Below are 27,980 nucleotides of genomic sequence, written 5' to 3'. Positions count from 1 at the left end.
GGATTTGGGCATGATTCCTATGTTCAAATGTTGCATTTTATTGTGGACCAAAGCCAAAGACCCAAAATGCTAATTACTGTATTATGAACCTTCTCCGTATCTAGATCCTAAGAGTCTATCATGTGATATTCAAAAGAAAAATGAGTACCGTAATTTTTGGACTATACGGCGCACCTGACTATAAGCCGCCACCCTCCAAATTTGACACGAAAATGGCATTTTTTCATAGATAAGCCACACTGGAATATATCTGTAAGTCTCAGCTGTCCTCATAGTATTATGGGATATTTGCACCAAAAAGATATTAACCGTTCAAGCTTTATTTTACCAAATGAACCACCATGAAGCTTTGAACAAATTGGCTGCAAAGGTTTAATGCTTCAAGAAGCTTCATCTGGCCATAATTGCTCCCTTAGGGGAGACAGTCAACCTCTACTGCCACTTGCTGGCAACACTGTTGTCATCCAACATGCCTCCTTCCATGCATTGCAGCGCTACAGATGTAAAGAAAAAAAAAAAAAAAAAAAAAAATCATCTTCTGTGCTAATTAGTTCTTCAGTTACTGTCCCAGTTGTTTCATTCATTGCTAGCTATGGTATTTGGTAACACTTTGACAGTGGCACCATAAAACTGTCATAACACCATCATCATTATATCATGACACTGCGATGAGCATTAATGAATGCTTATGGCACATGTCATTTTGTGTCATCTCATCCGGCAAATTATTTCACTTTTGAATAGATGTAAAAGATCCGAGCTGGACATGAATGGAGTTAGTGACATGATTTGCCCGATGATACTTAATGACATCTGTCATAAGCATTCATTAATGCCCATGATAGTGTCATGTCATAATTATGATAGTCTTATGGCAGTCTTATGACGCCGCTGTCAAATAAAGTGTTACCCATTAACCCAAATAAACGTGCAAATATGGCGTACTGGACTATAAACCGCATGATTCAAAATGAGGGGAAAAAAAGTAGCGGCATGTAGTCCCAAAATTACGGTATTTGCCCTGACAAAATAGCTTGAGTTACATCACTGCCCACCACACATACACACTCAAAATGGATCTGGTTTTATTCAAGGCAGCACAAACATTATAAAAATATGTCACTAAAATATATATATTTATATAAAACAATTGTTCACACCAAACTAGGATTTAAGAACCAAAGAAAAATGTACAACAAAATAATTCAAAATAGGAACAAATGTACAAATGCATTTTGTAGGCATGAACCAATGCAACATTACCCGATAGAACAAATACCTATATCTTAATTTTTTCACAAAAACGGGCACATTTAGGTCAGACTGACTAATACTTTTTAACGCAATTTTTAACAACACAAAAGAAAACATGTACAAGACACCTTTAGTTTATTAGTGAACAAATAAGGACTATTTGATCATTGCATTTTTTTTCTCCCACCAGCTGCTAAGTTTCTTCAAGTTAAGAGCTAATAAAAACATGATTGTTCTATATTAACAAAAACAAGTACTGTGTGAGACAGATTATTCTTCTCAGTGAATGTCTGTGCCTTGCTATATTATTCACAACAAAATAAGAGTGTCGGAAGACTTAATGAACCCAATACCTCAATAGCAGTGAAGTGTTTCATCATTGTACATTTCCTTGATTTCATGGACTGCAAATAGGTTTTGTGTAATCTTAGTATTGATGTTGTGTGCTTTCTTTAAACTGTAATAGATCTGAGCTGTTGACATGCATGGCCTTCGGTGTATACCGTACAGTAGATATTGCAATGTATATTTAGGCGTATGTAAATGTGTTTGTGCCTAAGCATTCAAACTGTACTCTTGCTTATAGCAACAAGGTCGACAGACAGCGTTGACTAAACCGCTGCCGAGCTGTAAGAGGCACAGGATGAACTCTAGCACTGCCAGACCCAACAGGACACACAACAGGGTCACGTTCCACTCGACAATATGCAGCGGCTGGAGGCACACAGACCACGTCTCTGATTGGAGCAAATACCTGAAACCGAGATATAGGAAAGAAAATCAAGAAATGCAGGAACACAAACTGAATAGAAACACAAATATATTTGGATAAAATGGAGGGTATGCTTTTATTTTGCGTCATAATTTTATTTACTTTTTTTTAGTTGTATATTTTTCCACTTGTACTGCTAAACTGCTAGGACACACGGAATAATACAAGTACTAGTAATTCAAAGTTTTTAATGTAAGTTCTAATGTGCCACAGATGAGTTTGTAGTGCTCCCTTTGTGGTTGTTTACTTGTATTGTTTTTCCAGAAAAGGCTGGACTGAAAAGGGTTTCAAACGAAAGACAACACCTACACTGCTGGCCAAAAGTATTGGCACCCCTGCAATTCTGTCAGATAATGCTCAATTTCTCCCAGTAAATGATTGAAAATGCTTTGGTAGTAATATCTTCTTTTATTTTGCTTGCAATGAAAAAACACAAAAGAGAATGAAAAAAAAAACCAAACGAAATCATTATCATTTTACACAAAACTCCCAAAATGGGCCGGACAAGAGAATGTGCACCCTCAGCCTAATACTTGGTAGCACAACCTTTAGACAAAATAACTACGAACAACCACTTCCGGTATCCATCAGTGAGTTTCTTACAATGCTCTGCTGGAATTTTAGACCATTCTTCTTTGGCCAACTGCGGCAGGTCTCTGAAATTTGAAGGGTGCCTTCTGTAAACTGCTATTTTCAGATCTCTCCACAGGTGTACTATGGGATTCCCGTCTGGACTCATTGCTGGCCACTTTGGAAGTCTCCAGTGCTTTCTCTCAATCCATTTTCTAGTGCTTTTTGAAGTGGTTTTGGGTCATTGTCCAACTGGAAGACCCATAAACTCTGAGGGAGACCCACCTTTCTCACACTTGGCCTTACATTATGCTGCAAAATTTGTTGGTAGTCTTCAGACTTCATAATGCCATGCACACGGTCAAGCAGTCCAGTGCCAGAAGCAGCAAAGCAACCCCAAAACATCAGGGACCTTCCACTATGTTTGACTGTGTTGGACCGTGTTCTTTTCTTTGAAGGCCTCGTTTTGTAAACTATGTTGATGCCTTTTCCCAAAAAGCTCTACTTTTGTTTCATCTGACCAGAGAACATTCTTCCAAAACGTTTTTGGCCTTCTCAGGTAAGTTTTGGAAAACTCCAGCCTGGCTTTTTTATGTCTCTGGGTCATAGGTGGTGTCCCTGGGTATAGAGTCCCTTTTCAGACGCCGACGGATGGTACGGGTTGACACTGTTGTACCCTCGGACTGTAGGACAGCTTGAACTTGTTTGGATGTTAGTCGAGGTTCTTTATCCACCATCCGCACAATCTTTTGTTGAAATGTCTTGTCAATTTTTCTTTTCCGTCCACATCTACGGAGGTTAGACACAGTCCCATGGGCTTTACACTTATTGATGACACTGCGCACGGTAGACGCAGGAACATTCAGGTCTTTGGAGATGGACTTGTAGCCTTGAGATTGCACATGCTTCCTCACAGTTTTGCTTCTCAAGTCCTCAGACAGTTCTTTGGTCTTTGTATTCTCCATGTTCAATGTGGTACACATAAGGACACAGGACAGAGGTTGAGTCAACTTTAATCCATTTTAACTGGCTGCAGGTGTGATTTAGTTATTGCCACCATCTGTTATGTGCCACTGGTAAGTAACAGGTGCTGTTAATTACACAAATTAGAAAAGTATCACACGATTTTTCAAAGGGTGCCAATACTTTTGTCCAGCCCATTTTTGGAGTTTTGTGTAAAATTATATTGATTTAATTTTTCCCCCATTCTCTTTTGTTTTTTTTATTGCAAGCAAAAAAATGAAGACATTAATACCAAATAATTTGCAATTGCAATCATTTTCTGGGAGAAATTAAGCATTATCTGACAGAATTGCAGGATTGCCAATACTTTTGGCCAGCAGTATATTGCTCTTGTGAAATGAAAGTGCAATTCTGCATCGTTTGAAAAAACACTCAGGAATTTTATTTTTTTAATTGCATTTAATGCTCTTTTGAAAGTGCAATCTTAGCAAGCCTTTGTTTTACATTTCCTAAAATTTATTTTGCAATGCATTAAATGTTCCTAATCCGATGACTAGAATATTTGAACTAACTGATAGATTAATTGATTACTTAAATAATCGATAGCTGCAGCCCTAATTTCAAGTGTATCAGTTTTTATGTGTGCTGCACACGCTTCACCAACAGTTATACAGTATATACCCTACCCACCGACGTCACAAAACCACGTGCTCGCTGTGTGGTTCCGCCCACTTGTCCGTCATTTTGTCTCTGTATTAGCATTGTTTTCAATTGATCGAGGAATTTAAAATGCATTTCATGGAAGACCCGGTGCTTTCTGATGCCGTAAACTCACTGGATGTGTTGCATAAAAGGCGTTATGTGGAAAAGCTTCGTTCTATACAGTCGCCAGATCCATATTTGATGCCCAAATCAATGCTTTTCGACCCACTGTCTTCGCCCTGTCTGCCTGACATCTGCTACGCTGATATTTACAATTATCTTGTCCACACAAAATCAGCCTATTCTCACGAAAATTTGAAAAACTTCAAGAGCTAGGAGGCTTATAAATACTTCGTTGCTGGTTGGGTGAAACAGGTCCTCGTCCACGAAAATTCGGCAGGAATCTATCTTGTGCTTGGAAAGGTGAGTCACGAAATTTTCAATTCAAAATCTTTTGTTATTGCTAACATCCACTGTCAAGTCTAATGTATTTCATGTCATTTGTCAATGGAGTTAAGGCTTTTAATGTTTATATGGTTTAGCGATAGCACTCTCACTACATACATACGTGTATGTTGTCGGCGATTAGCCTAGCAATGATCTTAATTGTGGTTATTTGTCAGCCCCGTATACGAGGCCAGTTTCTTTCACTTGGTACCAGCTAAATATTATTCAAAAAATAACGATGGTGGAAGAAAGGGAAGTCACAAACATCTTGAATTTGAAACTATGTCGTACTACGTCGTATGTTGTCGGCGATTAGCCTCGCAATGATGTTAATTGTGGTTATTTGTCAGCCCCGTAGACGAGGCCAGTTTCTTTCACTTGGTACCAGCTAAATATTATTCAAAAAATAACGATGGTGGAAGAAAGGGAAGTCACAAACATCTTGAATTTGAAACTATGTCGTACTACGTCGTATGTTGTCGGCGATTAGCCTCGCAATGATCTTAATTGTGGTTATTTGTCAGCCCAAAACCCTCTAAGTATATCTTAAATGCATCTTACCGGATATAAAATGACTACTACATAGTCTGTGGTGATTTTTTGGTGCCCAGTTTTCACGTCGAATTGCAGCCGTCCATTTCGCTCTCTTTGGATCCCTCGGAATACGGTAAAACTTCAAGTCTCTCCTTCCATCTTCTCTGTTAGTGCAACCAACAGCCACACACGCCTTCACCATTTTGATTATTAATGTTAAGGAGCAGAAAAACACGCCGTAAATAGGAGAAATGTACGTAGCCGTAACAGGTTAACACTATGTTTTGACGGACAAGTGGGCGGTACCATTCAGGAGAGCGGAGTTGTGACGTCACGTGGGTAGGGTCTATACCAGTATGTGTCTTGTTATACCTATTCAAGCATAGCTCCCCCTGGTGGCCAAAAATGTCATTGCATGTAATTGACTTTCATACTAAACTTGTATATAAAGATTTTGCCGTTAAAATGTTGTCTATAGAAGTTGTAAAGCAATAAACAACAAAAATGAATGAAATGAACAAAAAATATATATTTTATAATGGACAGTATGCTCCTACCGTCCTCCTTGATCTGCAAATGGATAAGCCCACCCAAGAGACGTGAAGCACTGTGGACCCTGTATCAAGGCTAGGCCTGAGATGACGAAACAGTAGCTTGCCCCTATCAGCCCCACCACTGCAGCCAACACTGACCCACACATCTGAATGGCAAGAGAATACATAATTATTTGAATACATTCAGTACAGGTAGAACAATAATAATAATATTAATACATTTTATTTCTAGAGCGCTTTTCAAGATACGCAAAGACGCTTTACAAGAATGATGGGAACACAATAGCTCAACAGGAATAACATTAGATTAAAAGCAGGATAAGAGTAAATAAAGTCGAGTGCTTTAAAGGTAATGACAAGGATCTTGTAATAGATTCTTAGTTTTGCTGGGAGCCAGTGAAGTTGACAGAGGATGGGGGTGATGTGGTGTGTAGTGGGGGTCTGAGCGATGAGGTGTGCTGCTGAGGTGTGGAGGAGCTGCAGTTTCTGGAGGGACTTATTTTGGAAACCGAAGAGCAGTGAGTTACAGTAATCGACGAATAAGACGTATTTTGAAACAAATAAGAGGCAGCTGCTCTGAGAACACACACACGCACTCACACACACAGCTGCACATGTGGCTTGACTTGTGTGTTCCAAATCTACTGTGTGCTGTGTTAACCAACAAAGGGAGCTTTGTTTAATAATCACTGCTGGATTAGCATTAGCATACCATCTACCAAAGGGGATAGTGCAATAGGTGACACAAATGCCAAACAGAACATGTTGTGTTTTGTGAAAAGAATACATGAAAACAAATGTTGCATATCAATAGTGATATGCTAAAATGAGTGTGATATGATGTTTGATGAGTATCTTACCATAAAGCTCTCATTCCAGCAGCAACTGCATTTCCCCAAAGTGATGAAGGTTATAGCAGGAACAAGTATCTAAAATATAATAGGAAAAAAATTGTTAATTGCCACAAATGTCAGAGAAATTCCCCACTATGAAAAGGTTTGGGCACCCCTGATAATTTTCTTTTATAAATCATTGGTTGTATGGATCAACAATTTCAGGCAAATACCAAAGAAGCACAGTAATATTTGAAAAGAGGTGAAAAGAAAATAAGAAGGCAGGTGCATAAATTGTGGCAACCCAACAGAAAAATTACATCAGTATGTAGTAGATTCTGCTTTTGCCACAATAATGGACTTTATATGTTTGTATAGGGCGGAAAACACTATGGTGACTTGAAGTTCCGCTCTGAGACCCCCAATTTGGCCAAATTTAAAAATTGTCCGATATGCACAAGTGATACATCATTGGAAAGCTTAAAATCTCAATTTAATGGGGAAAGAAAAATTTTGAACAGGAGGGCATTTAAAAAAAAAAAAACTTTTTTTTTTTAAAACAGCAAAACCCTAACTGGAGGCGAGAGCACGCGAGAGCAGCATTAAAGACACCACGATTATAACGAGATATTATCGCGTACCTACCATGTTTCGATCCAAAAACTTCATGTAGCATGTATCATCGAGTGTCAAGACACAGCTGTGAATGGCCAGAGCCGGATTTTATTTTTATTTTTTAGGTGAAACATGGTGATAGAAGAAATGTCGCGATGCAGATGGTTGAGATTTTCTTTTTCATGTAGTTACCCTTTTAAACGTTATTTTTTATTTTATTTTTTATTTTTTGTTTGGATCGAATATTTATCATCTAACATATGGGGGAAAATGTGACAGTAACAAAAAAAATAGAATTAAGCGATAGTTATGAGGTAAATATCCGTGACTTTTTTACAGACGCCAAATTTTTCATTATGACGGCATTTGTTTAAAAGTTTAAAATATGCGAGTGAATAATTTTTTTACGTCTCTCTTTTTTTTTTTAACTAAATATTAGACATCAATTAATGATTCTAAACTAAAAATGACAGACATTTTGAATAATAAATATAATTACTTACCTTCTTTTTATGGCTAGGTTGAAAGAAAAGTGGTTGCGCGAAGTCTGTAAACGAGGGTTTTCAGGGTAAAACGGACAAATTAAAAATAGTTCGGAGGCTTAGTGCGCCATGACTCTGCTATGGCAGAATATAGACATAGGCCTATAGTTCTATCGAACACAACAGTTCTTTTGGCATAAAATACAGCAGTTAATTTTAAAGGGGTGCAAGAGCAGAAACTGCTTTTTCAGCCTTGTCTGTGTTTTCCGCCCAAGACAAGTTTCCTGAGCTAAATATGGTTGGCGCCATCTTGGACAATGTCTGCCTCGAACTTCCGAAACTTCACAAAAAACAACATAAATTACGGTTGAAGTAAGCAGCGTTTTGACAAAGTTAAAACTGCAATATTAAAGCAGCGGGACTCACGGAATCTACATAAATGGAATCAGCACGATGTAGATGAGATTGTATGATTGTTCTTATCACTTTGTTGATCATTTGTGGACGAATTATGACAACCTGTCTGCCTGTGTTGACGTGAGGCTGATACGCTGGCCACTTGAGTGACCAAATTGAGCGGAAATTACACATTATATTACATTTGCAGAATGCAGAATGGCTGACACGGATTTTGTTGTTACAAGGAAATACTACATGGTATGTACATACAGTATTAACAAAAATAGTATGTCATTCTTTTTTATGATAATGATCACAATAAAAAACATTTGAACAACATGAGACCATTGTTGTATTGAAAACGATTGGTGCATGTGCAAAACGGGTCAATAAATCACAATTTATAAAATTATTAGAAAAATATCAATGAAAGTTAAGCATATGAGGAATGTATTATCAGACAGCAACGCTTAAGGGTGCCAAACTTTCACCCGACATTACGAGACCCTCTGCGTCATTCAGACGGGCTTCCTACTGCTGTCCTTGGTAATTCCAGCTCCAATAGCGTATCTTAAAGTTGCTGCAGTTAAAAAGTTCGTAGTTGGATCTCGGGATCGAGCGGACGGTCCGCCGTCTGTCCCAGCCCTTGCCTCTCAGCCGCTCCCGGGATTCAATCTGTCCATCATCAAAGTAAAACGTACGTAGTCTCGATATACGTCCATCAACGTACAAGTCGTCTTCCCTTGCCTAACAGCGTTTTCCAGCTGTAAACAACCAATAAAAAATGTAACACTTGGATTTATGAGCATGCAGCGGCCCCAACCTATAGGCCCCAATCACCAACGTCACACAATCACATGATCGCTGTATTGTGCCGCCATATTGTCCGTCATTGTGTGTCCGTATTGTCAATGATCGTAGTTTCTAAAGGTGGATTCACTTGCAAATTATGGAAGCCCCGGTGCTTTCAGACGCTGTAAACTCATTGGATGAGTTGCATAAAAGCCGTTATTTGGAAAAGCTTCGGTCGATCCAGTCGCCAGATCCATATTTCATGCCCAAACCGATGTTTCCTCCCATCCCGTGCGTCAGAGCTCGTCCTGAGACCACAAAATTTCCAATCATACTCCAGTTTATGTCACGATGAGGAGTCGGGTACCCAAAATCGGCACCGGCCCGAATATAAACCAACATTTGGTCAGCTGAGCATCACCGTTGTAAAATGAAACTTGATCGACAACGGGCCGGTGTGTGCCGAAAAATAGTTGCCCCGCGTGAAATGTCCCCCCTGACGGGAGCGCTTATTTATAACGTTTTATTGACGTGAAAACATCAGATGTTTTCATGGACGCATTACAGTAATGGATTAACGACTGTAAGACCAGTTTTAAATAATTAAATTACACAAAATATTAGTACTGTATTTTAGTAACAAATTGTGGACTGGGCCACATAACCATCTTTGAACAGAAATGTATTAGTCTAGAGGTTTTCACGACCATATCCCAATGACAATCACACAGATATGACATTTATTAGTTCAAGCAGAGTAAAATAATACATATTCACGGTACAAGAAAGTCGTTTCCATGTGGCCACTCCCGTCAGGGGGGACATTTCACGTAGGGCGGCTATTTTTCGGCACAACACCTGTTGTTGGGCTCACCTTCTTGCTGCGCGACCGTGGTGACGAGCTTCATAGTCTCCGTCTGATTATGTCTGCGATCGTGTTGGCATCATATTGATGTTTTCGCCGCTGTCTGACGACTGTCGACACAAACGCATCATGGACCGAGATAAACAAACCGTGCTGCTTTAGAGATTTGCCCTTTTAACAATGGGCACACAGCAACTACTAAAATGACCGTTTATCTTCTCTGTTACTGCAACCAACCGCCACACATGCCTTCACCATTTTGATTAATCGATGTTAACGATTGTCAGGAAGGTTTTTGGGTTTGTTTACTAGGCGGTGATTCCTTAGACAAGCAGAAAAACACACAGTAATAGGAGGAATGTACGTAGCGGTAACATGTAAACACGTTGAGCTGACGGACAATATGGCGGCACCAGTCAGGGAGGCGGAGTTGTGACGTCACGTGATTAGGGTCTATCGCTGGAACCCTCCAGAATGAAGGAAAAGTACAAGCAATTATGGACGCACACAGATCAACATTCCGTCGCACATCTCAACAGGTGGCTGCACTCGACTTCGAATATGCACCCGCATTGGCACACGCCTCTCTCAGTCCCGAAACACTTTGACTCACTCACTCAGCGGTTACTATGGAAACGAACCCGTATTAAGAAGATGGAAACCTAACATTTTCTATTCAAAACCCTCTTAGTACATGACTACAATATTCTTCATTCTACATACATTAAGTGCCAATAACAAAATAGTAACGCACAGACACGAAGGAAACTAACTTTAATCAGAATACTGATTTAGAAACATGAACGCGTTAGATTGCTTAATACTGAAAGAGAGTAATCAGTCAACACTGCTTGTAACAAAGACCGGGACCCACTGCGGCCTTTGAGGACCGGTTTGCCCACCCCTGCCATATCATATATATTTAAGACTGTTGAGGTACCGTTTGTGAGTATGTGTGTGATTTTTGTTTTGTATGTATAGGTCCTTTTTGTTTGTTTGTGTGTTTGTTTGTTTGTTTGTTTGTTTGTTTGTTTGTTTGTTTGTTTGTTTGTTTGTTTGTTTGTTTGTTTGTTTGTTTGTTTGTTTGTTTCAAGAGCACTGTCCCCTCATACACTATGTGAGTTTGATCCCACTTCTGACGATGTATGCCAAATTTAACATTTGGAAAACAATAAAAAGAATGTTGAATATATATTCATTCAGTCATTCATTTTCGAAGCCGCTTATCCTCACGAAGGTCATGGGGGGAATATATATAAATATGATCATTTATGTACAGTACATATATGATTTGGTTAAACAATATTTTGCAAAATGATTCCTTCGCACACACACTAAATAAACAAATCGCGCGTCATTGAGAGACAACTGACTGTGATTATACACTTAGCCAGTAGGTGGTACGGTGCAAACATGAAGCTCCCAGAAATGAACCCTTTCTCGAACCAATTGGCTCAAGTGGTTTGATGTCTCATGAGGCTTCATCCCACCATCACAAACATGTTGAAAAATCTTTGTTTTCCAGTCATTTGCCAGTAGTTTTGAGGCTCTCATCTTCAGGGAAGATTCAGAGGAGAAACACTTAAATACCCTTTCTCATGATTGGATTCACCTGTACGTGTAAGTCAAGGGTCAATGAGCTTACTAAACAAAATTTGTGTTCCAATAACTGACGCTGAAGGCAATTCACATCAAGAAAAAAAGTGTCCCAAAATGTATGCACCAGGCTTCTTTTGTTTAGATAATTACTGCACACATTCCTTAACCCCTATGAACTTGTTTTCACTTCTTAAATATTACTGTGTTTGTGTTATACGATATATTTAAATTGTTTATCTATACAAGCGATGATCTAGAAAGTAACATCTTGAAAATGATCAGGGATGCCCAAACTTTTTCATACCACTATATCCGCTTCAAAAAAAGACAGGATATGGTGTGGATGAGGTTATGACAAACTTCAATTAGTGATGAGTAATTTCACATTCCTTTAAGTTATCCAAAGTTCCCTGTAACCCTGTGTCCTGTCATTGCTCACAGGAAGTTCAGTCACATCCTAGAGGGAGGGAAGTTCCCAAGGTCTTGCTTTTTCCCAAGCAAACGTGCACGTCCACATATTCACACTTTTGTATGTACGCACGCACGCATGTAAGCACACACATACAATACCACCACACCAGTTTTGTCGTTATAGAAACCGAAAGAGAACAGAGAGGCCAGATAAATTCCAAATTTTAGTCATAAGTAACTCCGAATAATTTTTGGAAATGAAAAATAAGCATTATCAAAAGTTTTTGCCCATCTTTAATAAACACAAACTAAACTGAAAGAGTAAAATTTGATTTTGAAAGACCTCTCTTTGCCACACAAGTAAACAATCTGAATCTTGTGTGAGAAAATATAATTTCTCATGTTTCCTCGCCTAAAACCGAAACAAAGTGAATGGCTCAGTGGGAGCATAAACCCCACAGATCAGCACCATGTAGAAGGATTAACTGTTTCTTCACACAGAACGTTTCTGTTCTCAGGAGACAAAAGTAGACCCATGCTGACCGAATTAAGCCAAAAAGACTTTGGCAAATACTATGAACAAATTTTGCAATAATAAAGGGATATAAATGACCAGAAATATCCACATTTCAATTATTTTCAGCGAAAACTATCCAATAAATGCCATCATGTAGTATAGTTTCAGTGAATTAAAAAATAATCAACACAGTGTTACTGTATATAAACAAAGCTAGTGCTTTTAAACAATTAATTTGATTGAATGGGGAAAAACTTTTGCATGGTAAATGTGGATATGAGCAGGTTTCCAAAAATGGCTCACTTCAATTCATAGAGAAATGATTGTGATTTTATTTCCTGCATTTGCAACATGCACAAATATGAATATTGTGAATTCATAAATCAGAACTAGTTTACCTTTCTGCCTCAGAATGAGTTATATATAATGTTTTGTTATTGCACTACAGTTAAAAAAATATACCGTTTACTTCAAAATTTACTTCTGTAACACATATTGAACAACAATACTGATTTGTCCAAAAGCAAATATTCTTTGCCAGATTAGATGAATTCAATAGCAAGAACTTTTTACAATTATATATTGTCATTTTATATAAGAGTTGTATGTCAAGTGTGTAAAGAAAATGAAAACGCTTCTTAATTGTTCCTCTTCAGAGAATAATCTCATCATACAAATGTTATACAAGAAATATAGTTTTTGCTTTTACTTACCAGCAGTCCTCCACCACCCAGGCCACCAAAGTACAAGATGTAGCTGGCCAGACGCCCCAGCTGTATGTATGTCATTTCTCCCATAGGAAACAAGAGGAGCAGATTGGCAACAATACAACAGAGAGCCAAAGGTAACAGAGCCAGGCCCAAAGACCTGGCAAAGCCCACTGAACAACACATCACTTGGCCGAAAAATGGAAGAAAAAACAAAAACCCAAAAGTGCAAGGAGGAAAGACCAAATTGGAGTAGACTGAGAGAATGGAGAAAGCGTAAGGAATGGTTAGGGCAGCTGGCTGGGGAGTCAGGAAACAAGCACAAGTGCTGAGAGCCTGTGTGTTGGACAGATAATCCTTCCCTTCAGAGGCACTTCTACAATGGAACAACATAGGCCAGGAAACACACACAGAGGAAATAATCTAACCAATGGCTGTTCTGAGTTTATAATCAGAAGTTTCAAAAATGCCATATGAGAGCGGAAGTGTGTTTTATGGGTGAGTATGCGTTTGAATATCTTCTTATAGGCCCAATTACATTTACCTGTTTATTTTCCCTTACAATGAATGAGGATGTCACAATGACAAGTTGATTTTTGAATAACTACCAGAGTTGTGCTAAACATGTAAGCGGGTGTGTAAGTCTTTCACAAATGCCATGTGTGTATAATTGAGAGTCTGTCAAATACTTAAATTTTGTATTTGAAGCACAGAACACAAACAAAATTATTAACGATTTTTTTTTTTTTTTTTTACATTTGTGTGACAAATGTAGATCTTGAAAACTGACAATAGTGAGATGCATCTGAATAAGTTGTACTTCATCTTTGACTTAAGGAAAATATGAAAACTCAAGATGATATTTCTAACAGATCAGATGTCCTAGATTTAGAATACAGTGATCCCTCGCTACTTTACATTTCACAGCTTCAGTGTGACTACAAAGTCAAAATGCTCTACCAATATATTTATTTTTATTTATATATACATATATATATATATATATATATATATATATATATATATATATATATATATATATACAGTGGTACCTCTACTTACGAATGTCTCTACATACAGAATTTTCAGGTTATGAGACGCCTCACCGGGAAAATATTGACTCGTTTTGAAAGAAATTTTAGGATACAAAAGGTAAAAATACAGTATGCCTGGTACTCGCAGCTCCCAAAGTTTACCGTAAATGTAACATACTTATAGCTGCTTTGGCATTGGCTATTGCCCAGCATTTTTGGCATCCAATTGGCTAAGAGGTACCTCTTCTGTATTTGTATGTGTGTTTCCCAGCTTCTTCATTCGCCCCATGCGTTTACATGACAGTATTAACTTTTATTCTTTTCTCTATTCTTTGTTTTACATTATGCACAACTCTGATTTCATGTTTATTGTGCAACAAATTGTAAGATGTACAGTCTATCACAAAAATGAGTACACCCCTTGCATTTCGGCAATAATTTATCTTTTCATGGGACAACACTGACAAAATGACACTTTGACACAATGAAAAGTAGTCTGTGTGGCTTATATATGTCTTCAGCAAAGTGTTCTCAGGCTTTGTTGTGTACCATCTTCAGAAGAGGCTTCCTCCTGGGCTGACAGCCCAGCACACCAATTTGATGTAGAGTGTGGCATATGGTCTAAGCACTAATAGGCTGAACCCCCACCTCTTCAATCTCTGCAGCAATGCTGACAGCACTCCTGTAAAAAGGCACATGACATTTTGGAGGGAAAATGACAAGCAGTACTAAATTTGGACATTTAGGGATGTACGTATTTACTAAGGGGTGTACTCACTTTTGTTGCCAGGGGTTTAGATATTAATGGCTATATTTTTAGTTGAGGGGAAAATAAATTAACTCTATTATATAAGCTGCACACAGACTACTTTTCATTGTGTCAAAGTGTAATTTTGTCAGTGTTCTCCCATGAAAAGATATACTTAAATATCTGCAGAAATGCGAGGGGTGTACTCGCTTTTGTGATACACTGTATATGCTACATGTTATGATGCATTTTTATGCATTATAAAAGATTTATGCCTGAATTTTGGGGGGCTTGGAATGGATTAGGGCATTTACAGGGAAAACGCATCTCTACCTACGGAATTTTCAGGTTACGAAACAACTTCCAGAACCAATTAATTTCATAAGTAGAGGTGCCACTGTATATATTTGTATAAAATATAATATAATATAATATAATATAATATAATATAATATAATATAATATAATATAATATAATATAATATACGTGAGGAAAAAGCGGCATGGAAAATGAATGAATATAATATAATATAATATAATATAATATAATATATACTGTACATGCCCTGTGTATCAATCAAGTGATGGGTTGATAGGCTTATGTCTATTTTTTTTTTTTTTTTAATTCAATCCAGTTAAAATGTATTTGTATAGCAGCGTATACAAAGGTCAGCAGCAATATTAGGGTCCCGAGTCTTATTTGGGCCTAATTTTTGGGGGAGAGAGTGTGTGCATCTACAAAGCTTAGCAACACCCCTGACTCAAGAGGATTTTAACTCATGCAAGACACGTGATTGGTTACCGGCGCAAGATTGACCAATAAGAGCACGAGTAGATTTATCCCGGGAGCTGCACATCATGGCAGGGGACGAGAATGTGAAATTACCAGCATGATTAAGGCAGGCTGTAACACGCCATTACGGTTAGAACAAATACATAAGGAAGGATGAAGCGAAAATCTGCAAAACTGCTTCGTTATGTTTTAGTAGAGCTACAAAGCGCGTTGTGACACAGAACCAGAAAATTGTGAAAACGGAAAACATGTTATCGTGTTGGATTGTGGATTACAGCCGAAGACGACGATGAAGAAATCGAATTTTGTGGCCTTACCCTGAACAAAAGGCCCATGAAATCAACGACAACATGGCCGGAGCCGTCGAGCTCATCAACTGTATTGAGTAAGACATGGCATTATACGAGAGCATCTTTGCTCAAAAGAAAAAAACAAGGCCAACAACTCCCCATCCAGTGGTGGAATAGAACAAAGTAAAAGTACTTCGTTACTGTACTTAAGTACATTTTTGTGCATCTGTACTTTACTTGAGTGCAAATATGAAGTGGTACTTTTTCCATTTACTTTACTTTACTTCACTGTAGGGTGGCCGTGGCGCAGTTGGTATCTGGATTTGTCCTTGGACCAAAGGGTCAGTGGTTCGATTCCTGGCTACAACTGCCCACTGACGAAGTGCCCTTGGGCAAGGCACTGTACCCTGATTTGCCTCCAATGGGTTGACAGCACCTTGCATGGCAGCAGCCCCATTGGTGCGTGAATGGGTAAATGTGTGCTACTGTAAAGCGCTTTGGGCATGGTAACCATGCAGATAAATGCGCTATATAAGTACTGTCCATTTACCATTTTACTGCAGGTATCTGGACTTTTTACTCCACTACTTTTCAAATTGTTGCCTACGTTACTTTTGATAGTTTTCTTTTTTTCTCATTTTGAATTGATAGCTTCATTTTCATGCCTCCGGCGCAATCAATAAGCCCCGTGCAACTATACCGAATCTAAGCACTAGAGGCAGCAACACAAGTACAAGCAAGATTAGGCAGGTTAACAAGATATTGACCAATATAAACCACCACACTCTTGTACAGTAGGTGGAGGTATGCACCTGATAGGGAAGAAAATACTTTTACTTTTTACTTGTAAATTCTAAAGCAAGTACTTTTGTACTTTTACTTGAGTACATTTTTTTCTTGGATACTTTTACTTTGGTAAAAAAAAAAAAAAAAAAACACCACTGTCCCCATCACGATGTTCCTCGTCCGTCGGAAGCCTTCTGCAGAAGGCCCAGCTACTTGACTCAAACCCAGAGCTCTGTCAGTAAATGTGCAGTACGGAATTTATACGACTGCTACTTCGCGGTTTTTCACCTTTCTTAGGGGGTTCTGGTCCCCATTAACCGCTATAAACGAGGGATCACTGTACTTATATTCAAACTGTGCTTTTCCTTGTAGGCACACGCGGAGATTATGGGGTGGTACAGCCCCCCCTGGTAGCCAAAAATGTCATTGCATGTACTGTAATTATATTATATAAATTTAAAATTAAGACTTTGCCAGGGCAAAATATTGTCTATAAAAGCTGTAAAGCAATAAAACAAACAGCAAAAATGAAAAAAAAATAAACAAAAAAAATATTTTTAGAGTGGGTGAAAATTATTTTTCGAACAGATCATGTGCCTAGCACCTTAGAGACGGTCATTTGCTTTGCTTAGCCAAAACCACGTGATTTTTTCAAACCTAAGCTTTCAAAAGCGACAACTACTGAGCGAGAACCAAGGGTTAATGATGTAAATCATGAAACGCCAGAGAGCAGAGTTTCAGTTTGTCCCACTAAAGACATTAAGTGTACAACAGGGCCAGCACCATTCAATGCGACGAGCTTGGCCAGCAAGCCTGGCCTGTCCAAAGCAACCTGATTTAGAATTCCCCTAAAAAATGATGGAAAACATAAAATGAAACACTCTTTTTTTAATGTATTATAAATATTCCTGGCAGAAATATTCAGTCAAAAAGGATGCAGCGTCTACTTCTCCACTAAGACAGACAGACAAATGCGCGCACACACGCACACAGCTGGGATATACGAGCATGGGATAAGCTACTATCCGAGCATACATCTTGTAAGTTAATTTTATTGCCGACACTGCCTTTCGGGGTAATCAACATGTTTTTTCCCCCGCTGCCACAAAAGTCATACTCCGCTTATGCTTGTAGGTCAGAGTTACACAATTACTCAGCAGGTCTGTATACTGTAAGTCAAAGGGGCACTTCTTTACCTCTAATATTACCATGTTAGAAAGCTAAAACAATTCTGGAGTGCAGTTGTAATTTCATGGTTTGAAAAGGTCCGTTTACAGCTGCCTCATAATCCAAGTGGAATGCACAACATCCAGATAAACTGCACTGTAATATGAAATGCCTCCAAGCTGCTGTAAGAAGTCCTGTTAATCAGGGTGATTATGGAGCAAAACAACATGGCTCTTTTTTCAAACCTTAGCACTCACAAGAGTTGGAGGATGTAAGTAGATCAACACGGAAGCGCAGTCCAACATAGCATTTCTAAATCCAGACATTTTTAAAAGTGTCTATTAATCTATAGATCAGCCGATAAACAGCCCATTTCAATTTAATTGTTGTTCCCAATAAATTACCTTTTCAAAATGTTTTTTGTCAAACTGCCTGTTCTTGCTTTTCATATTGTAGCCCTACTTAAAACCTCATTACGATCCAAATGTGCAAAAGCTAAATCCAAGCTGTTTTTCAACTGGTCTTTAGATTTTAATCAGGTCTGAAAATGCTCATTGTAAAAAAAAAAAGTACCGTATATGTGCTGTCATTTTTGGGAATGAGTCCCCATGCTAATCTCCTGTTTTAAATTCAAAATCTTTCATGACTGACAGACATATAATGACAAAGTAAAATGTGACAGTAAATCTTTTCAATTACATGTCAACAGAGTTGACCATTTGATCTGACGGAGGTGCTAAAAAATTCTGATCCTTTCAACACACTCGTAAAATATGTCCACAGATACCTGACGCATAAAATGGGATCTGATTAGTTTAAAACAAATGGACAACAGCATGACATCAGTTTTCACTTTTCCAGGTTTCCACCTTTCATTTATTCATTGTTTTTCCCAGTTTTTTATCCTAGTAAAAAATAAGGGCAGTCAATCAACGGTGGGATGCACATACAATTAACCATAACGAACATTCACACTCACATTGATACATAGGCATATCGTAGGCACTTTACCAGCAGTGTGAAATTGGCAAAGATAAGTAAATTAATCACTAAAAAGTGACTGAGCAGTCTAGAATCCCATGGCACATCCATCTGATCGGGGGTCGGATCCTGCCCACAACACCCTTGTTGGATGGTCATTGTGATTGACAGATGGGTCCCACCAATCTCCTAATGTGATGATCTGTCCCCTTCCAAACTGAGACCTCTTGTGACCTGCGTTATCAGACAGAGAAAACACAGAAGAAGAAAAAAAAGACCAAAACTAAGGCTTGTTTGGCCTTCTTCGACTGGTTTTTGTGAGCAGCTATTATTAGAATTGTGAGTTACACGTACATGTTATCACAATGTGTAAAAACAAAGTGTATAATCAATTATTGCTCATGAATAGGTTTCAAAATTAACTGTACTTCAGAAAGAATATGTTATGTAAAACACGTTGCAATGCAAATTATCTTATGAATGCAAATATATACAATACAGGGTACCCGTGGGGTCTTAAAATTTGAAAAAATCTTAAATTTGATAACCGTAAATTAAGGCCTTGGAAAGGTCTTAAATTTTGTTTACAAGTCTTAAATTTCATTCTCATATGTCTTAATTTTCCCGACTTATCTGTGTGATAGAGGTAATAACTGTATAATAAGTAAACTAACAAAAAAAGTATGGAATGTTGTGTCGTAAAATTATTAGGGGTGTCAAACGATTAAAATTTTTAATCGAGTTAATTACAGCTTAAAAATTAATTAATCATAATTAATCACAATTAATCCCAATTCAAACCATCTATAAAATATGCCATATTTTTCTGTAAATTATTGTTGGAATGGAAAGATAAGACACAAGATGGATATATACATTCAACATACGGTACATAAGTACTGTATTTCTTTATTATAACAATAAATCAACAAGATGGCATTACCATTATTAACATTCTGTTAAAGCGATCCATGGATAGAAAGACTTGTAGTTCTTAAAAGAAAAATGTTAGTACAAGTTATAGAAATTTTATATTAAAACCCCTCTTAATGCTTTCGTTTTAATAGAAGTTGTAAAATTTTCAATCAAAAATAATCTAGTAGCCCGCCATTGTTGATGTCAATAATTACTTACACAATGCTCATTGGTGCTGAAGCCTATAAAATCAGTTGCACCCAAGCGCCAGCAGAGGGCGGCAAAACTCCATAAAACACAATTAACAAGTGAGCGTTTCACTGTACCGTCATTTAAATGTGTCTGAGCGGGGCATCTGTGTTAATTGTGTCAAATATTTTAACGTGATTAATTTTAAAAAATTAATTAACGCCCGTCAACGTGATAATTTTGACAGCCCTAAAAATTATTTTTCATTTTCTCTGACTTTATCGATCATTGACCGATAAATGCACTGTTTCAGTCGGAAAATCCAGATTTCCGCGTTTTCGAAAATGCAGCATTACGTTGGAGCTTTACGTACAGTCAGTCACTAACAGGCTGTCGTCGTCCACGCAGCAACTTTGGGATGGGAAAGTGCAGATTCAACACATTTGGTTGCGTGACTCAAAATATGATTGGGTTCAGGCTGTACCAGGGAATGAGTGGGAGGCTGGGTGCAGCCTGTGCCGTAAAAACTTCAAGCTCGGCACAATGGGACATATGGCCTTGGAGTCGCACAGAGTGCTAAACATTTGGCATGCTCAGTAGCTACAGTCCCTGACAAAAGTCTTGTCGCTTATCCATTTTGTAGAAACAATTGCTAATAACTTGAATTTTAATTATTCAATTGGTCTCAGAAATGGCTCATATGAAAACTAAGACCCTCCCAAATGATGTAGAATGTACACTGAAAAAAAAAATTGTCATTTAATGAAGAAATAAAGGTCAAATTTTGGCAAGACAAAAGTTTTGTCACCTACAGAAAGTAGTGTGAAAATTGAACAAAAAATGTACTTCAAATACAAAAATATGTTACATAACAAGCGAATTAAGTAGTGGTGCTGTGAGATCCAAATTTAATATTTTGTATGACTTCCATGGGCTTGAAGGACTGCATCCATGCGGTTCGGCAAGGATTCATACAATTTATTGATGACGTCATCAGGAACATCAAAGAAAGCGGTCTTGTATGCCTCCCAGAGTTCATCAACATTCTAGGGTTTCGTCTTCCATGCCTACTCTTTCATCCTACCCCAGACATGCTCAATGATGTTCATGTCTGGTGACTGGGCTGGCCAGTACTGGAGGATCTTGATATTCTTTGCCTTGAGGAACTTTGAGGTAGAGATTGAAGTATGCAATGGAGCACCATCCTGCTGCAGAATTTGTCCCTTTTTATGCTTAGGAATGTAAGAGGCAGCTAAGATTTGTTGCTATTTCAGACTATTAAGTTGCCTTCCACCCTGCAGATCTCTCGCACACCCCCATACTGGATGTAACCCCAGACCATGATTTTGCTACCACCAAACTTCACTGTTTTCTGATTGAATCTCAGATCCATGCGGGATCCAGTAGGTCTCCTGCAATATTTGCAGCGACTGTGGTGTAATTCAATGGAAGATTCATCTGAAAAATCCACCTTTTGCCACTTTTCCAGTGTCCATCCTTTTGACAGGCTGTGGGCCTTGGCAAATGCCACGCATTTTTTTAATTGTCTGCACCCTGAGAGATCTGCAGGGTGGAAGGCAACATAAATAGACTGAAATATCAACAAATCTTAGCTGCCTCTTAAATTCCTAACCAGAAAAAGGGACAAATTCTGCAGTAGGATGGTGCTCCATCGCATACTTCAATCTCTATCTCAAAGTTCCAAAACGCAAAGAAGCTCAAGATCCTCCAGGACTGGCCAGCCCAGTCACCAGACATGAACATCATTGAGCATGTCTGGGGTAGGATGAAAGAGGAAGCATGGAAGACGAAACCCAAGAATGTTGATGAACTCTGGGAGGCATGCAAGACTGCTTTCTTTGATGTTCCTGATGACTTCATCAATAAATTGTATGAATCCTTGACTAGCCGCATGGATGCAGTCCTTCAACTCCATGGAAGTCATACAAAATATTAAATTTGGATCTCACTGCACCACTACTTAATTCGCTTATGTTATGTAACATATTTTTGTATTTGAAGTATTTTTTGTCCAATTTTCACACTACTTTCTGTAGGCGACAAAACTTTTGTCTTGCCCAAATTTGACCTTTATGTCTTCATTAAATGATAAATCTTTTTTCAGTATAACAACTATATTTTTGTACATTCAACATCATTTGGGAGGGTCTTAGCTTTCATATGAGCCATTTATTATTAGTTATTAGCAATTGTTTCTCCAAAATGGATAAGCGACAAGACTTTTGTCAGGGACTACACGGAGGCAGGCACCCATATCTCAGTTCTGCTCAGCTAACCTCAACAGTCACCTCGGCTGCCAGCAGCACCGAGCCCTCTCAGCCAGGTAACATGCAAGCTCTTTGTAGCTCGAACTCAAAGCCAACTCTTAAGGCAGAGGTGACCTGGACACTAAAAACATTATCAGACCACCACTTGTATTCCTCAAATGACAATATAAGAGAGCTCTTTAAACTCATGTTTCCTGACTCAGAGATCGCCACTACATTCACATGTTGGAGCAACAAGACTGCCTACATTACTAAGTTTGGTCTGGCCCCTTTTATTGCCAAACAACTGACCGAGCAGGTCAATAAAGCGTCTAAATTTGTGGTCATGCTTGACGAAAGTCTAAACAAAAGTACAAAACTAAACAGCTTGACATTCATCTGCGCTACTGGGCTGGTGACCGCGTCCACTCAATCTGTCCTTCCAAACTTTGGCTCTGAGATCATGGGCCATGCTACAGCGGTGGATCTGCTTAAACATTTCAAAGTAAGTATTCTTTATATCGTTGTCATTTGCACAACCTATCTATCTAAACTGTTATGTATGTCAATATAGCACAATACTTGATAAAAGTATTGACATCATATATCATAAAAATGAAAAATACAACATTTGAAATTATTTTTCATCATATTTTGTTTTTACAGGGCTGTATGCTCCATTTGTAATACATTTGCACCAGGTGTGCACATGCACACACTGTATTGTTTAATTAAAACAAGTGATTGTTACTTGTCCCTATCTTATGCTGTTATTCTTAGTCATTCTGAGAGTTTCTTTTGCATTATTTTATAAATGTATGCCAGAGTAGGTGCAAGATTGGTCTTAAATTTCATTGGACGTGGTCTTGAAAAGGTCTTAAAAGGTCTTAAATGTAAATGGAAACCTCTTTGGGGAATGCTGACAATAATATGAGGGTGCTATATCTTAAATAAATTACTTGGGTGCAACCCCTTCCAAGTAGATCATGCTGCAGACTTTCAAGCATGAAATAAAGAATGACAGTTGTTGAGTATATAGGGATTTACACCATATTTATACATGACGAAATGGATTTGGTGGTGATACAGTCACCTCAAATGTACCGGTATCTGCAATAAGCTGTGAACACTAAAATGCAGGCAATAAATGACCAAAAAGTACCTGTGACTGGCCAGTTGACTTTATGGCCTCGTTTTCTTAGAGCCTCAGCGACCTCTTGTTTGATCCCCTCCTCCAAGTTCACTGACCATTGCTTTTCTATGCCAAGAAAGAAGACCAATTAAGATATGAGCGAATAAAATAATCTGTGACAGATAGATTTCAAACTTTCTAATACTTTTACTCTAATACTTTCTTGACTATAAATTCCACATTAAAAAAAAACCTACAACCTCAATATAAATCTCTTTACAAGTTGCAGGAGTCTAAATTTGGTGAAAATAGCCATGGCCTAAAGAATAGATTTTACAGGTGGAGGTGAGGTGACTTTGATGACAACTGATTTGACAGTTGTGGCATGCTCGTTTGAATATCAGTTATCCTCTTTACTTTAGGGAGGGTGTTGGGATTAGTCTTTGCTCCTGTATCGATGTTCAATATCATGCTTCTCCTTATATGGAGTTGCGAATGCTCCGCTTTCAATGCCATTGACGCCACTAGACATCCAATCCATTTTAAGTGAGAGAGGCTTGCAGCGAATGATCACAGTTAAATCACTGTTAAATGGGTGCCCTATAAAGGGTTAAGGAAGGCTAAGCTAGTGTTGTCATATTGGAAAGAACAGGCAATACCTTTGCGGTCATATTCTACATAGACCCTTGGTGAATCAAGTGCTTGCTGTGGATTCATCCCAAACTCCAACATGTTACACAAAACCTAAAACACAGTAAGTACAGGTGTGTTATTCATTCAATTTCCATAATACTGCACCATTGACCTGGTTGGAATTGTTAAAATTTGTTAGAAACTAATGTTACAGTTTACAGGAACCTCCCTCAAGGAGGCTCTGCGATTCCTCAATTAGACAGCTGCTTTCTCGACCTTTGACCAATATCTGATCGAAACATTCACTGTATGCTTCAGTTTTTTTGTTTCTCAATACCTGAATGTGTCCTTGTGGCTGCATCATAGCGCCCATTACGCCCAAGGAAGCAAGAAGTTGCATCTTTTGAGATTTAGTTGCACAGTCAGTGAGGAGCGCGGGTATGATAGTGTGGTAGGGTCGCTTTCCTCCAGCCACACAATTAAGACTGTTATGATCAAGAGAGAAGTTGGCCCCACGATTCTGTGAGGGTTGGGAGAAGATTTCACAAAATCATTATCCGCAAAAAAAAGAAAATCAAGGGCCCCCAAACTACGGCCCGCGGGCCGGATGCAGCCTGCCTCCACATTTGGTCCGGCCCCCTGAACAATACCAGAGAGCATTTTGATTTTTTTTTTTTTTTTTTTTTTCTCAATAGTGTTATTTATTTCCTGGCTTTTTTTCTGTGAAGAACCCAGAGAGGGTTATTTGGTTATTATCTATTTAATTACTAGTGTTATTATTATTTATATTATTATATTACATTATTATTTTTTTTATTTTTATTTACTTTTGTTCCGTGAAGACTCCAGAAAGGGTTATTTGATTGTGGCTTTCTGAAAAACAATAAATTTTTACGTTTAGGCACTCCTGCAATCGTCACAATTTTTCTGTTACAAACTGACCCCGGCCCCTCATCAGAAAATGGAAAAGTCATGTGGCCCTCACAGGAAAAAGTTTGGGGACCCCTGCTTTACATAAACATCATAAATCCAAGTTTATCATACAGACACCTGACAATATCCCTTACAGCAATGGAACATATACATCTGGGGTCTCCAAACCGGTCCTCAAAAGGCCGCTGTGGGTCCTGGTTTTTGTTCCTACCAAACGAGCACAGACAGTTTAACCAATGAGGTTTCTGCTAAAACAATCATCACCTGACTGCAATCAACGCATTACACTTATAAGACACTAGATGCAAAGGTGTCTTCTTGTTTAGTGGATATGAAATCCTCTACCTACTGCGGCCCTATGTGGAATAGTTCGGAGACCACCGATATACACAGTATGCCCTTTGCTAACAATCGGGTAAGAAAATGGCTCAGGGGTTAAAAAGGTGAGAAGGGTGTGGAGGAAATATGTTCCGGTAGGCCTGTCCCAAATGACTAATTTTCTCCCGATTAGTCAGCCGATTATTTTTACGATTAGTCGAGTACTTAATAAATATATATATATATATATATATATATATATATATATATAATTTTTTTTTTTTTTTTTAATACCAATTTCGCAATAAAATTTTTGCTGATGCTTATTAATTCACAAAAACATTTTGGAACACTTAAATTCTTCATTAAAGTACAAATAAACATGTAAATAATAATAATTAATCACCCATAAATACTTAGGTCAAATGCTGATAGCATTTAGTAGTGCAAAAGAAGGGAATGTAAACCGATTCAGAACACAGACTTCGCCTTTCCAACATTATTCAAAACAATTCTTCAAAAAAAATATCCAGCATTATTATTATATTATACTACTATATATAATAGCATTATAATAATTATAATATTCATTGCTAATCATATTTTTTCAAAAAGGGTGTCATTTTAAAGCTATTCTTAGTGGTGGATCTGAATTCTGTAGTGTCAGCCTATAGCGTTTACATATTATAGTATTAATTCTGAAGTATGTGGGATTAACTCCAGAAATCGTAATTTATATGAATGTGACATGCTTTTATTTTGAAATGTTCACCGGGTGTACATTCGCTAAACTGCTAAAAGCTTCACACTCTGCAAAAAACACTTTTCTTCAATGCTTAAAGTGTCACTCAAAGATTTTTTTTTTTTCGTTTGCAAATGCTCTTAACCAGCCATTTTTTTAATGTTTTTCCCTATTAGTCCCAATGTAGCAATGCTAACGTTTACAGTGCTTAATATAGATGTGTTTCCTTATTTTGTATGTCTGAACTGTAATTCTATGGCGTGTTGATTACCAATAAACATCTGTCAAAGGAACTGGAGTCTCATATGTCATCTACATGCACGCACGCATGCTGTGATAAAACGCAGCAGTGACATTTATCGCCCTCATTTTTATTTACCTTACGACAAATGGACTCATTGCATACTGCGACAGGCTTAGCAACTTCAATATAACATGTCGTTAGTTAGTTAGTTAGTTAGTTAGTTAGTTAGTTAGTTAGTTAGTTAGTTAGTTAGTTAGTTAGTTAGTTAGTTAGTTAGTTAGTTAGTTAGTTAGTTAGTTAGTTAGTTAGATCTACACAATTCACGTATGTCACCCTTTTTAACTTAAAAACGCGAATTTCGCCAAAAGTGAGTGGTTTTCATGCCTGAATAATGACGCTCCCACTCTTCGGACTTTCTATATTTAACTGAGTTTGTTGGTGAGGTTTGTTCAAGGCATAAATATTTCAATTCACTAAATTGAGGGGGGAAAAGCCAAACGTTTTGACACATAAGCAGCACATACGTATGGTGATGCACCCACTTGAAATAGAGTTGATTTATATATGATAAAAGACGCAGTCGACCTTTAGAAATCTAAGCTAAACCTGCTCAATTCCAGCAATTTTTTTTTTCTACAGAGTACAGAGAATATTTCAGGATATTTTGTTGGATGTTCTACTTGTGTAATATTTGTTACTGACGTGTTTATGTTAACAATGGTGAAGTTACCGGTATGCACTCCATGTTCAGGCAGGACAAATTAACTAAAAAAATACAAGAATATAAAATCGAGGTAGTCCACAGGTTACGGACGAATTATTTTCCTAGGCTGGCGATGTAACCCGAATTTCCGCAGAAGTTCAAATGAAGCCTTAAAGTACCCCTAAATATAAAATAACTTTCCAAAAACATGCATTATACATGTTAGAGTAAAAAAATATGATACCGTGAGGTACATTGTATTAAATGCCGTTATATTGAATGAGTTTTCGGCCTTAAAAAAAAAAAAAAAAAAAAAAAAACATTTGCGAGTGAGGGCGCTGTGGAAATAACAGGGAGACGAGAGAGGGGGGGCTATCATGGCCGCTCAGGTCGGCAGCGTTGCGTCTCTTAACGGGAGCCTGCTGTCCGAACTCAAAAAACCGGATCGGGACTCGCAAGAGGAGTCAACGCCAGGGGAAAAGCAGCAGCAGCAGCAGCAGCATGAGAACAAGGAATTGGAATCTGACGCCGTCAGGAACTGCAAGACGGCACCGATGCTGCTGGGGGAGAAGGGGATCCCGACATGGCAAGAACTAGTTACTGTTTACACAACTAAAAAAAATAAATTAAAAAAAAACAAAAAAAAAAACAACAACAACAAAAACTGGAGACAGAATGGCGGATAAGACTCCGGTGTCGTAACCTGGGGACTGCCAGTACAGAAAGAAAATAAGAGCATGTACCAAAAAAAATATATGTTTCATAGTAATACAGATCCAGTGGGATGACTTAAATATGTGAAGATTTGGAGCTCATCTACTGTAAAATTCATTAGCAGACAAAACAATTATAGGGGAACATGATAGTTTGCATTATTGTTTAAAAAGACAAGGGCATACCGTGTATATGTTCCATTGCTGTTGGGGGAAAATGTCACTTACTGTACATGTACCTTTATGGAGGGAATGTTGATAGGTAAATCAGAAGGTAAATCGGTCAGATAGTGAATTATATTTCAGGTGATTGAATTTAAAGAATCATCTCAGTTGCTACTTGTCATGTAACACACAAAAAGAAATATTAACAGCC

At 38.0% G+C, this 27,980-nt stretch overlaps 2 protein-coding genes across 3 annotated transcripts in view; both read right to left on the bottom strand.

Moving 5' to 3' along the window:
• Positions 1–1,055: 1,055 nt before the first annotated feature.
• On the bottom strand, positions 1,056–13,424 carry tm4sf18 (transmembrane 4 L six family member 18). Its single transcript, XM_057840215.1, has 4 exons — positions 13,023–13,424; positions 6,657–6,725; positions 5,800–5,942; positions 1,056–2,008 (listed from the first exon to the last, which is right to left on the bottom strand). The coding sequence occupies exons 1-4, from the start codon at positions 13,407–13,409 to the stop codon at positions 1,810–1,812; spliced, it is 798 nt and encodes a 265-aa protein (XP_057696198.1). The 5' UTR covers positions 13,410–13,424; the 3' UTR covers positions 1,056–1,809.
• A 5,129-nt stretch (positions 13,425–18,553) lies between these two features.
• Positions 18,554–27,980, bottom strand: part of LOC130919441 (glutathione hydrolase-like YwrD proenzyme) — a 53,154-nt gene continuing 43,727 nt past the window's right edge. The window contains exons 8-11 of one of the 2 annotated variants that reach the window (XM_057842167.1): positions 24,289–24,471; positions 23,978–24,062; positions 23,349–23,444; positions 18,554–19,049 (exon numbers count right to left, since the gene is read on the bottom strand). In XM_057842167.1, the coding sequence (XP_057698150.1) occupies positions 18,904–19,049; positions 23,349–23,444; positions 23,978–24,062; positions 24,289–24,471 (510 nt within the window). In that variant the 3' untranslated portion in view covers positions 18,554–18,903. The remainder of the gene's footprint in view (positions 19,050–23,348; positions 23,445–23,977; positions 24,063–24,288; positions 24,472–27,980) is intronic. The other variant, XM_057842166.1, reaches the window with a different exon arrangement.

Source organism: Corythoichthys intestinalis, chromosome 7, assembly GCF_030265065.1.
Source record: "Corythoichthys intestinalis isolate RoL2023-P3 chromosome 7, ASM3026506v1, whole genome shotgun sequence".
Classification (NCBI taxonomy): Eukaryota; Metazoa; Chordata; class Actinopteri; order Syngnathiformes; family Syngnathidae; genus Corythoichthys; species Corythoichthys intestinalis.
The sequence above is the reverse complement of the archived record's forward strand: the minus strand, read 5'-3'. Positions and strand labels throughout refer to the sequence as shown.